Below are 12,774 nucleotides of genomic sequence, written 5' to 3'. Positions count from 1 at the left end.
CAGTGTTATGTTCTTACAATGTATGCCCTGCTTGTCTTGTTATATGTAAAATCACATTTCTACACGTGCTAAAAGTTTATATTTTAACACGAAAATTAAAGACGGTGGCCCGACTCACAGGCTTTATGGTTTGCTCGTGACTTTAGATCGTGGCAGTCCCACGCTTTATTTATTCTTGTATGAAGGCACAGTGAGACTGGAGTCCTGCGACATTTTTTAGAAGGACGGTGATTCCCAAGCACAATAAAAACGCTGGGGGGGGGGGGGGTGGGGGTGGTAGACACTGCTAAATGAACACAGATAGCTAGTTTGCTGGGCTTTATAAACCCGTAAATGAAACTACCGAAAAAACGTGAATTACTAGTTCAACAAACATTGCTAGTTTTAATATCAGAAAAGATGCACGCAATTTAATGAGCAAACGTTGCCTAGTAGAGAGTTATCGCGCAGTTTTAACAGTGTAAATTAGCACTAAATCCCAACACACACGTGTGCCCCTTCAGCTAACCAGATGAAATACCCGACTCACTCGCCGTTTAAGAACCTTCTTCCAGGACACTTCTTCGAATTACCACTACGTTGTCAACTTCATTATTGTCCACATTTCAAAGAAGGCCACCCAGCGGTATCGCTAGCTATCGAGCTAATAAAACTCAGGGGGGTAAATTACACTTTCCCGTAAAAAGGTTTACAAGGCGACAAAAATCCCTTAAATTTGCAAATATTTGATTTGGCCACAGATTCTCTTAGCCAACATAGCTAGTAGCTAGTAGGCGATATAGCTAACACCATAACAGCGCGTTCCAAAACTCTTCGCTTTTTACCATCACAATCGGTTTTTTACCCCATTTTCATTCCCATTAGCCGATAGAAATGTACAGTTTCTAGTAACGTTAACCCAGAAACGCAATAATCTTAAAACGTAGTCAAATAACACAAAATGAAAACACTGAACTGGAAATCCTAAACGGAAGCCGATTGTTTTGCAAGACGTCATCGCAGCTGCCAAATTAAAAACAAGTCATGTCCAAATCCAGGGCAGTATAACGTTTGTAAGATACACAACCCATCTTGAATAGCTAGCGTTAGCAGTAGCAGCAAGCTAACCCTATTATAATGCATAGTTGCATACCATCAAATGCCGAACGTTAGCTAGCTAGCCAACTTAAAAGTATAGCGAAAGACTTTATACGTTATAGTACAAACAGTTCACCAGATGTTCTCAAGCAAGCCAACGACTTATGACATCTATCAGCTAGCTATCTTTTTTATGCACCAACACTTCACCCGCTCTGTTAACTTACATCTACTACTGCTAGCAAACTCTTAGCAATCGGAGTTCATGCATTCCGATTCACGTTACCTGTAACTCGGCCTTTTCCACATCCCATTGCGCTCTCTCCACCTCAAAGCGGGCCCATTCGTGTTGTAGGAAGTGCAAGATCCCAGGGATACTGTACTGAGCCCTGGCCGCCTCCCCTCCATCGCCTTCGTGCAGCGGTCCTTTCCCACCGCCAGGCAATACAGAGTTATTATTGTTGTTGAAAAAGACGCCGGGCCCTGCCTGTTCATCCATGGCCAGGCCAGGAAAGAGGGCTCGGTTTGCTGAAGGCTGGCTCTTGTCTTTAGTCGTAGGACTTCGGCTGGTCTTCGGTGTCTCTGATCTCTGCCTCGGCACGAAAAAGACAACAAATATCAAGCGCTCTCTCTACCGGGATAGCTAGCTGCTAACTCACTTCTGACAGCCAGCTGTCATTGGATGACGTCAAACTACAAGACCTTGCCCACAAAGTGTATCTTGGATTCCGATACTACGATTCATGGGACTTGTAGTTTATGAAGTATTATCGAATTGTAATATTTTTAAATTCATTTTATCATCAATATAGATTATTAATCAAGTTTATAATAGCAAATTAATGATGAAATGTCGTTTTTCTTGATCAAATGCTAAATTACACGGGTCACGAAGTCAGTCGCTGTAAAAAACAACGTGGGCATTCACAATGTAAGGATACATTGCAATACAAGCACAATTTACAAAGGATAATTTATGTGATCAATTCCCTAATCCTCACTGGACCTCAAGCAAGCAAGAAAGCAAGGTATCAGAGAGTAAGTACAGATGAGTGCACATGCATTTCACACACCTTCTGGAGAAGGAGCACACTTTACATTCTACTGTATGCTACTATGCATCACCTTAAGTGCCATCTATTATCACCGATCACCATACCCCAGAGCAAGTGTCCGTTTTACACCGTGTGGCCCTATAGTCCCGTGCACTCCCCACAGTCAGCCCTAAATCACACAAGCACACAACACAATCACACAACACACTGACATTCTCTGAACCAGCATGCAGGGCATTTATATACACAAAAACACAACAGGTATTAAACTCCTCAAAGTAAAAATGCATGGAAATACTTGACCTATGAATAAATCCTTGGTTAATGACCACTTAAAATGTGTGGTCTACACTATGAGCATAAACACTTAAAGCATCAGTTAATACATTCAAGAGGTATTTTAGATAAAAATACTATTCTGTTTGATAATTAACAGTTCTGGTACCTTCACTACAGAGTATGAAGGAGGGGGGTTACACAGATCACTGCAAATCATATCATACTAAAATTAGGGTGTTCCCCATTTCTTTATCAAGATTACGTTACTATGCACTCATGATATCAAATTATGTGGGCTAGATTACAGGAGACACATGTGATGTTAAACATGATTTTATTCTGTTGTGAAGTTGTGAGCTTGATAAACATTTCACAAAACATTAAATAATGTAGTGATATTTCACAGAAACCAGAAGTTAGACACGTATAAAAACCTAATGCTTAATGCTTTAACCGAATGTGACAGACATTTTTGTAACTGACGTTATTTGTGTCCTTTCAAAACATTTTTCATTATTTGCATTATACTATAACTGACAAATCTTGTGTTCCTTTCTCTTCATCATATATCCTTGCTATTTACATGAACCTGTTAAGGTGTAACATACAGAAATGTTACAAAACACATTAAACATCCTGATAAGACCATACCATAAATAAATATTTATCTGTCCATTTTCATCAAGCTGACCTTCCAAGACATATGCCGATGCAGCCAAGCAGACTACACCCACAATGCACTTCTTCAGAAAAGCAGGGCAGCCCTGCAGTTAGATGCTCGCTCGCTCTCAAAACCAACGGCTCATAGATGCAGGCTTCTCTGACCTTGGCCTTAGCGTGGAAATGCCAAAGATCTACAGTACATAGCTTTGGCCAAAGTGTCCTGGTTATCTGCCCCCCCCACCCTCCCCACCTTAGAATTAGAGTTCCCCCTGGCTATGCAAGGGCAAAGGGCCCCCCCTGAAGAGACAACCTGATGTCACAGATGCAGAAGTGGGGAATTGTTCAAAACTCTACCAGACTCAAGTGTTCAAAAAAAAAAAATGGAATAGTTAATTCATGGGACGGAAATCATTTGGATGGACCAACATTTTCATTTGCATCCAAACCTGTGTACTGCTCAGAGCGGTGTTTATAACATCTGTAAAAATGACACAGGCTGCCCGTGTGCTTGACAGAAGGACAAGTTGGGGTGCGCATCACAGGCTTTACAGTAAAATGGAATGATGCGAAGAACCAATCGGGAGGAAAAAAGGAAATTAATCCTTTGGAATCAAATCAACTTTGCTACTTTTCTAAAAGCGGTCCCTGTAAAAATGCATTGCTTCTGGCTTCAAAGATCCACACTACGACATGAGACTCCATATTTACACTTCAAGCAAAACCTGTTAAAACTGAATCACCAAAGACAAAGACAGCTGGATGAGAGGGGAATAAATAAGCAAATCAAGGTCCTCTTAGAGCAGACAAACTAAAACATAAACGGTAAAAAGGAATGAAGAAGGGAAGACAGGAGAGGAGTGAGAGAGAGTGAGAGACAGAGAGAGAGAGCGAGCACACTTAGAAGAAGCTCGTCTTGAGTTTGATGGTGGGCGCGGCCTGCACGGCGGGCTGGGCCAGCCTGGCCGCCGCCTTGGCCTTGCTGCTGGCCTGATTGGCCAGGATGGCCGTCTCCAGGCGGGTCTTCAGCTCGGGCGCCGCCCCGATCACGGTCTTGAAGGCGGCGGGGTAGAGGGGCCCGATGCGCATCAGGTCCTGCAGGGCCAACTGGTGCAGGCCCCTGGAGGCCGGCGAGGCAGAGGAGAAGGCGTTCTCGTCCAGCAGGTAGGAGATCAGGGTGGGCACCAGCAGAGCCAGCAGCTGCACTCCTGCTCCAACACACAGAGAAAGCCACTGTTACACAGGCCACAATAAGGGCTCAGTGTTACACAGAGCACAGTGTTACACAGGGCACAATAAGGGCTCAGTGTTACACAGAGCACAGTGTTACACAGGCCACAATAAGGGCTCAGTGTTACACAGAGCACAGTGTTACACAGGCCACTGTTACACGGGCCACAATAAGGGCTCAGTGTTACACAGACCAAAGTGTTACGTAGGGCACAGAGTTAAAATACAGACAGTCATTTGTAATTTGAGGATATTCATTTTGCATCCGTATCAGGTAATCCATGTAGGAATTAAAGCCCTTTTTATACATAGACACCCATTTAGACAGCTAAAACAACAAAAAATATGTCCTTGTCCCAATACTTTCGCATTAACTGTACATTTAATTAGAGTGAGTTGAACCTGACCTTGTCCAAAGCTTCAATACATTCTAATTCAACAGGGAGGATGATAACCCCTGCCCTCAACACAGACTGGACTACACAAACAAAAGAGGGCACAGGGTAATCCCCGGAGAAGCACTGGTTGTGGTAAGCTTTGTCATAAACAGCCCTCGTCTGCCCAGCCCGACAACACAGGTGGTCATGGTTTACCCGTGGTCAGAGTTCAGAAAAACCAGTCCCTGACCTCAAATCCACACCGCTATACCAAGAGTGGGTCAGGGAGAGGGTTAGGGCGACCGTCGGTGGTCGCGGTCGGACTCACGGTTCTGCTCCTCGCCCAGCGCCACCAGGCTCTCCAGCACCTTGGTGCCCTCCTGCACGGCCTGGAGCTCGGCGGCGCTACGGGGGCGCACGCGCTCCACGCCCTTCAGCTTCTCCACCACCAGGGGCGCCAGCGCGTGGATGTAGGGCGTGGACAGGGCGCGGTTGGAGTGCTGGAACACCGACAGCAGCAGCTGGTAGCACCGCGCCTGGATCTGCGGGGGGAACAGAGGCAGCGGGACAGGGGGGCTCAATAAAACAGCTCGCAATGGGTCAGAGACAGACAGAGGGAGGCAGGAGGATATCTCACACCACACACACACACACACACACACACACACTGGCAGTGTCTCACATCACAACAGACTCTCTTGCAATTTTAAGCCTAAGAAGACTAGGCTTTTTTGGAATGTTTTTTCTTTCTTTTTTCAAAGTCAGTGTTCTACAACTACTTTACTTGCTATTACTAGAAGTGATTGTTACATCAGCATTAGAATGTTCAGTTAAGGACATTCTAATCACATTTGCGACCTCACACAGTATAAAATCACTATTATGCGATCAGAATGTTCTTAACTGAACATTCTAATGCTGATGTAACAATCACTATAAGTAAGTGAAATACGTCTAGAACACTGACTTAAAATTTTAAAAAAAACACACCAAAAAACTCTTCAAAGGGTTAAAATGGCTAACAGTCGTATATTCTTTCTTCAGTTATGACCTCTCGCAGCCACTGAGGCCGATTCCTTAGCGGGGTCTTAAAATATCCTCTGAAACATGATTAAGCTCTTGTGGGTGACCTCCATAGGAACACAGACTTTCACAGGACTCCGTCGAAAACAAGACGTTTTATCTCAAGGGGGTTTATCTCGGTTATAAATACATTTTCCAAAAACAACGGCAGCAACCTTGGCCGCGCACAGTCCCCGAGCCTGTTCATCTCAGCTCCACCCCCCCGGGCCTAGGGGCCTCAGGATACAGCATTCCCTGGTGGTTTTTTTCTTATAACTGATATCGTTATGGTAACCTGCAGAAAGCAGGGGGAGCCCAACACTGAACCGAGAAGAGGTCAGCAGGACCCCTGGAGTTCTGATAACTGGCCACACGGTGGCACCAGTGACCTGCGTATCAGCCACAAAAAGCGCTCTGGCTGCCAAGGAGGACCACCGGCTACACTGACCAGTACAGAACCAGTCCCCGACCGGGGCGCTCGTACCCAGGGGTCGCTGGAGTTGAGGGCGTTTCGGAAGCGGTCCATGCAGCCCTTCTGCAGGGAGGACACCCCCAGCACCTCGCTCCCCGCCGACAGCAGGAACAGGGTGACGGCCGTCAGCATGCTGACCTCATCCATGTCCGGCCTGGACTCATCTGGAGGAGAGGAAGACTCGCAATCACGCTCCGGGAACGTAAGAGTGCACCCGGCGGGACTACAGCAATCACACTCCGGGAACGTGAGAGTGCACCCGGCGGGACTACAGCAATCACGCTCCGGGAACGTAAGAGTGCACCCGGCGGGACTACAGCAATCACGCTCCGGGAACGTGAGAGTGCACCCGGCGGGACTACAGCAATCACACTCCGGGAACGTAGAGTGCACCCGGCGGACTACAGCAATCACGCTCCGGGAACGTAAGAGTGCACCGGCGGGACTACAGCAATCACGCTCCGGGAACGTAAGAGTGCACCCGGCGGGACTACAGCAATCACGCTCCGGGAACGTAGAGTGCACCCGGCGGGACTACAGCAATCACGCTCCGGAACGTAGAGTGCACCCGGCGGGACTACAGCAATCACGCTCCGGGAACGTAAGAGTGCACCGACGGACTACAGCAATCACGCTCGGGAACGTAAGAGTGCACCCGACGGACTACAGCAATCACGCTCCGGGAACGTAAGAGTGCACCCGACGGGACTACAGCAATCACGCTCCGGGAACGTAAGAGTGCACCCGGCGGGACTACAGCAATCACGCTCCGGGAACGTAAGAGTGCACCCGGCGGGACTACAGCAATCACGCTCCGGGAACGTAAGAGTGCACCCGGCGGGACTACAGCAATCACGCTCCGGGAACGTAAGAGTGCACCCGACGGGACTACAGCAATCACGCTCCGGGAACGTAAGAGTGCACCCGACGGGACTACAGCAATCACGCTCCGGGAACGTAAGAGTGCACCCGACGGGACTACAGCAATCACGCTCCGGGAACGTAAGAGTGCACCCGCGGACTACAGCAATCACGCTCCGGGACGTAAGAGTGCACCGACGGACTACAGCAATCACGCTCTGGGAACGTAAGAGTGCACCCGGCGGGACTACAGCAATCACGCTCGGGAACGTAGAGTGCACCCGAGGACTACAGCAATCACGCTCCGGAACGTAAGAGTGCACCCGGCGGGACTACAGCAATCACGCTCCTGGAACGTAGAGTGCACCCGGCGGACTACAGCAATCACGCTCGGGAACGTAGAGTGCACCGGCGGGACTACAGCAATCACGCTCGGAACGTAGAGTGCACCCGGCGGGACTACAGCAATCACGCTCCGGGAACGTAAGAGTGCACCTGGCGGGACTACAGCAATCACGCTCCGGGAACGTAAGAGTGCACCCGGCGGGACTACAGCAATCTCAACTTCCACTTCAGCGGCGGTGACGAAATGGACCCGCCTGGCACTGAGTTAAGCCAACAAACTGTGCGTATGTGTGTTTGTGCGTGCGTATGTGTGTGTGAGCATGTGTGTGTGTGTGAGTGTGTCTGTGCATACGTCTGTGTATGCGTATATATATGTTTGTGCGTGTGTGTGTGTGTGTGTGTGAGTGTGTCTGTGCGTACGTCTGTGTGTGCGGATATATATGTTTGTGCGTGTGTGTGTGTGTGCGTGCGTGTGCGCGCGTGTGTGTGTGTGCGTGCGTGCGTGTGTGCGCGCGCGCGTGTGTGTATGAGTGTGTGTGTATGTCTGTGTGAGTGTGTGTGCATGTGTGCGTGTGTGAGTGTGTGTGTATGTGTATGTCTGTGTGTGTGTGTATATATATGTTTGTGCGTATGTGTGTGTGTGTGTGTGTGTGTATGTGTATGTCTGTGCGTATGTCTGTGTGTGTGTGTATATATATGTTTGTGCGTGTGTGTGTGTGTGTGCATGTGTGTGTGTGCGTGTATGTCTGTGTGAGTGTGTGTGCTTGTGTGTATGTGTGTGTATGAGTGTGTATGAGTGTGTGCATGTGTGTATGTCTGTGTGAGTGTGTGTGCATGTGTGTGTGTGTATGTGTGTGAGCGCTTCACCTGGCTGTGAGTACTCCAGCACAGACGCCAGGCTGCTCCTGACCAGCGCGGTCCACTGCGTGCGGGTCTTCTCCACGCGGGCCAGGGGGGAGGTGATGATGGTCTTAATCCCCTGCAGGGCGGCCGTCACGGGGGCCGGGACCCCGTTGTCCGGGCTCTTCGTCGCCGTCTCCCTCAGCACCCCCGTGATCAGGAACAGGATTGTGGGTAGGACGGTCATGCTGCCTGCAGGATCAAAAACAGCACAAACGAGTCTGAGATGCGCCTAACATTACACACACTGCACGTTAGCCAAAACCGCCGGACAGGTGCATTGTGGGAATACTGCAGCCCGGTGACAGAGGAGACGTTGTGCCCGCGTACCCGCCGGGGAGCAGAGCGAGGGCAGCTCTGCCAGGATGGCGACGGTTGCCGCTACCAGGCGGGCGCTGTCGTCGGGGAGGCGCTGCGGCCGGTAGGGCAGGTGGCTGGGCGAGTCGCTCACGCGGGTGTTGAGCTGCGGCAGGTGGCGCACCAGGATGAACACCAGCAGCTCCATGGCGGCGTACACCAGGGACTTCCCCGCGAGCAGCTCCCCGCTCTCGCCCCCCTCTCCCAGGGCCGACGCTCCGTCCTTCTCACTGGCATCGTCCTTACCTGGAGGAGACAAACCCGCAGCGCTAACCAGAGCTCGATAGCCATAGCGCTAACCAGAGAACCACAGTGCTAACCAGAGCTCGACAGCCACAGCGCTAACCAGAGCTCTACAGCCACAGCGCTAACCAGAGCTCAACAGTCACAGCGCTAACCAGAGCTCGACAGCCACAGCGCTAACCAGAGAGCCACAGCGCTAACCAGAGCTCGACAGCCACAGCGCTAACCAGAGCTCGACAGCCACAGCGCTAACCAGAGAGCCACAGCGCTAACCAGAGCTCGACAGCCACAGCGCTAACCAGAGCTCGACAGCCACAGCGCTAACCAGAGCTCGACAGCCACAGCGCTAACCAGAGCTCGACAGCCACAGCGCTAACCAGAGCTCGACAGCCACAGCGCTAACCAGAGAGCCACAGTGCTAACCAGAGCTCGACAGCCACAGGGCTAACCAGAGCTCGACAGCCACAGCGCTAACCAGAGACTCACACCACAGATTTAACCAGTAATCAGGGTGAAAATGGCACATGGCGATGTCACGCACTGGCGGCCTACGCGAGGTCCTGGCGGAGCGAGGGTCCTGACAGCGTACCTGCAGCTGGACGGCGGGCGGGTCCCGGGTGAGCAGCAGCCTGTGCAGCACGTTGAGCAGCCCACCCAGGAGCGAACGCAGAGGCAGCCCACAGTTAATGATTAAGGACAGCATGGTCAGCTTTCATTTCTAAGCCTCCAGCAGAGCGGAACGATGTCATTATAGCTTCCACTGCAGAGCAGGAACCAATGGCTCATTATAGCCCTTTCCCACTGCAGGCGGACCCGCTGCTGCATTGACCTTTTCCTGTAGAGCTGGAACAGCGGTCATGTACCTTCCATGCAGACAGGACAGACTGGCTCATAAGCCTTCAGCTGGAGGCTGGAGCCAGGCTGGCTCTAGCCTTTCCACTGCAGACTGGAACTAGGCTGCTCATATACCCCTTCCATGCGAGCGAAACCAGCGTCTTAAGCCCTTCACCTGTAACCTGGACTAGGCGTTCATATACCTTTCCACTTAGAGTGGAACCAGTGGTCATTTAGCCTTACTGCGACTGGACTAGCTGTCATTATACCCCTTTCCCACTGTAGAGCTGGAACCAGGCTGGCTCATTATACCCCTTTCCCACTGCAGAGCTGGAACCAGGCTGGCTCATTAAAGCCCTTTCCCACTGTAGAGCTGGAATCAGACTGGCTCATTATACCCCTTTCCCACTGTAAGCTGAACCAGGCTGGTTCATTATACCCCTTTCCCACTGTAGAGCTGAACCAGGCTGGCTCATTATACCCCTTTCCCACTGCAGAGCAGGAACCAGACTGGCTCATTATACCCCTTTCCCACTGTAGAGCTGGAACCAGGCTGGCTCATTATACCCCTTTCCCACTGTTCCCAGCTCCACACTGGACAGGAGCGTTACCCACACGTGCCCAAACCCAAGGCAGGGGGGGGGTACCTGGTCCTCGGCGATGTGCGTGCGGGCGCAGGGCGTGTCCAGCAGGGTGCAGAGGGCCTGCAGGCAGGACACGACGTGCTCGATGGGTTCCTCGGGCCGCGGGAAGCACAGGAACTCGATGCTCACGCCTGGAACACGCGCACACGCTAACGTTACGCCCAGAAGCTCTACTCGCCACCCTTCCATTACAGCCAATGAGCGCTGTGGCCCGTGGGTACCTAGCAGCAGATGCATCCGGTCCTTCACCAGCTCCTCCAGGTTCTTGCCCGCGGCGGGGGCGGCGCCCGGGGGGCCCAGCGCGGCCCCGGGGCCCCTGGGAGGGACGGGCGCGGCGTCGTCGGGGCCCTCGCCGGCCCCGAACCCGGTGCTGCTGAGCCAGAGGGCCACGGCGTGCAGGATGGGGGCCCAGGAGCTGCGGTAGTGCATGCGCGCCGTGTCGATGGTCTCCGGGGTGTAGAAGGCCCCCCCTGTCGCGGCGACGGGGCAGAACAGACAGCACAGGTGTCACCGATGCCAGGGAGGGGCGCAGTAGTTACAGCATTACTGAGTCTCACATGCCTGATGAAAATGTCTCTGCTCTGAGACTGAGGCTGTGAGAGCCTTCATCACCTCTGCTGCCTTCATTAGAGGTCTCCCAGAGAGAGTCACTCTACCCTGCAGCACTGACTGCACAGCTATCACACCCACAGCAGTCTGCCTGCTTCTGGACGGGTGGTGAGAATGTGACTGGACCAGAAATCTTATGTGGCCCAGTCCAAAATGATCTGGCACGGTCCATTTATAGAATCAATCTTCTGTGGGGTTGGTGAGGAGATTCAGTCAGGATTTGTAGGGAGGTTTGGTGAGGGGTTCATGCGGGGTGGTAGGGGATGTGGTATGAGGTGGAAGGGGGGGTTTGCTGTGGGGCTGTAAGGGGAGCTTGGTGTAGAGTAAGAGCGGGGTTTGTCTGGGGTGATACGGGGGTTTGGTGTGGGGATCATGCAGGATGGTAGAGGGTTTTTGTTGTGGCGTGGCAGGGGGTTTTGCTGTGGGGCTGTAAGGGGAGCTTGGTGTGGGGATTGTGCAGGGTGATAGGGGGTTTGTGTGGGGCTGTAAGGGGGGTTCGGTGTGGGGGGGTGGTAGGGGGTGTGGTGTGGGGTTTGTGTGGGGCTGTAAGAGGGGTTCGGTGTGGGTGGGGTGGTAGGGGGTTGGTGTGGGGTTTGTGTGGGGCTGTAAGGGAGGTTCGGTGTGGTGTGGGGTGGTAGGGGGTGTGGGTGGAGTGGTAGGGGGCGTACCGTCCGGGGGCAGCTGGCTGGCGAACTCGGCGGGCAGGGTGAGCAGGGCGTAGTCGCGCAGCGCGGCCAGCCACAGCCGGCTGAGGGCGGGCAGCTCCGGCTGCACCAGCATGATCAGGCTGTCCGGCGGCATCACGTCCGCCTCCGCACCCACGTCTTCCTCATCTTCCTCACCGCCGCGCGGGGGCTCGGCCGGACGGTTCTCCGCCTCCTTTTTGATCTTCATGGCGACAACGTAGACCTGAGTAGTGTGGGACCGCAAAGCGAACGAGACAGACAGTAAGGCATAGGCTGTTCTGGCTGCCAATCATTTGTTTGAACCAATTAAATTTTTGTGGGTTACTTACTATGACTTTCGCTATACGGTTCATAAAGACAATGCATTAAAACTGAATTATTTGCTTACAATAAACTCAAACAAAGGTTTTGCTCTCTAAAGCAAATTTACATTTTTAGTTCAAATCAGCAAGTCACCGATAGCATAAGATCGCTCCACCCATTTTTGAGATTTGAGAAGCCTCATCCGCCGATTTACTACACAAAGACTGCAAGACGTTACTTCTGGGATGTACAAACCGAAATTGCTAAACCAAATTCAATGATTTCAGTATGAAGAGTATTTGTCCATTATATACGTTGAATGACTGGCCTTTTTCCATTGTACATGTCTGAAAGGTGTATTACTATGTGTAAGCACTGTGACATCATCAGTGATGCGTGAGAGAGAGGGGCGGAGCCTGACCTCGGCCCAGGCCTTCAGCACAGCCAGCTTCTCCATGGTGGTGGCGCTCTCGCTGTATAACTGGCTGGAGGAGCCCTTCCCAGCCTGCACCTTGTCCAGCGAGGACACCAGCAGGTTGTGGACCCTCCGCAGGTCGTTGAGGTCGCTGACCACTCCGCTGCCGATCCAGGTGCTGCACACCTGCGTTCGGCAGGAGAACGAGACGGACGCGTCACTTCTCAACACGGCACCTGGGAATGCTAACCGGCTAACACGCGCCACGCCCAGACGCTGGGCATACCAGTGAATGTTCCAGAACACCGTAATCATACGCTACTGTAATCACTAGCTCCCTCAAACTAATCAAACCCTTTCTTTTC

At 51.8% G+C, this 12,774-nt stretch overlaps 2 protein-coding genes across 7 annotated transcripts in view; both read right to left on the bottom strand.

Annotated features, from left to right (window-relative positions):
- LOC135245348 (striatin-like) overlaps nt 1–1,768 on the bottom strand; it is a 46,319-nt gene extending 44,551 nt beyond the window's left edge. For both annotated transcript variants that reach the window (XM_064318387.1, XM_064318388.1), the window contains exon 1: nt 1,364–1,768. In XM_064318387.1, the coding sequence (XP_064174457.1) occupies nt 1,364–1,576 (213 nt within the window). In that variant the 5' untranslated portion in view covers nt 1,577–1,768. The remainder of the gene's footprint in view (nt 1–1,363) is intronic.
- Nucleotides 1,769–2,728: 960 nt separating this feature from the next.
- Nucleotides 2,729–12,774, bottom strand: part of heatr5b (HEAT repeat containing 5B) — a 30,491-nt gene continuing 20,445 nt past the window's right edge. For 4 of the 5 annotated variants that reach the window (XM_064318376.1, XM_064318378.1, XM_064318380.1 and 1 more), the window contains exons 27-30: nt 12,416–12,595; nt 11,674–11,914; nt 10,618–10,866; nt 10,256–10,527 (exon numbers count right to left, since the gene is read on the bottom strand). In XM_064318376.1, the coding sequence (XP_064174446.1) occupies nt 10,271–10,527; nt 10,618–10,866; nt 11,674–11,914; nt 12,416–12,595 (927 nt within the window). In that variant the 3' untranslated portion in view covers nt 10,256–10,270. Of the gene's footprint in view, nt 4,280–5,006; nt 5,221–6,224; nt 6,377–8,285; nt 8,511–8,648; nt 8,922–9,470; nt 9,581–10,255; nt 10,528–10,617; nt 10,867–11,673; nt 11,915–12,415; nt 12,596–12,774 lie in introns of those variants that run through there. The other variant, XM_064318381.1, reaches the window with a different exon arrangement.

Source organism: Anguilla rostrata, chromosome 18 (genome assembly GCF_018555375.3).
Source record: "Anguilla rostrata isolate EN2019 chromosome 18, ASM1855537v3, whole genome shotgun sequence".
Lineage (NCBI taxonomy): Eukaryota > Metazoa > Chordata > Actinopteri > Anguilliformes > Anguillidae > Anguilla > Anguilla rostrata.
Note: the sequence above shows the minus strand (reverse complement) of the source record. Positions and strands in the feature narration are given on the sequence as shown.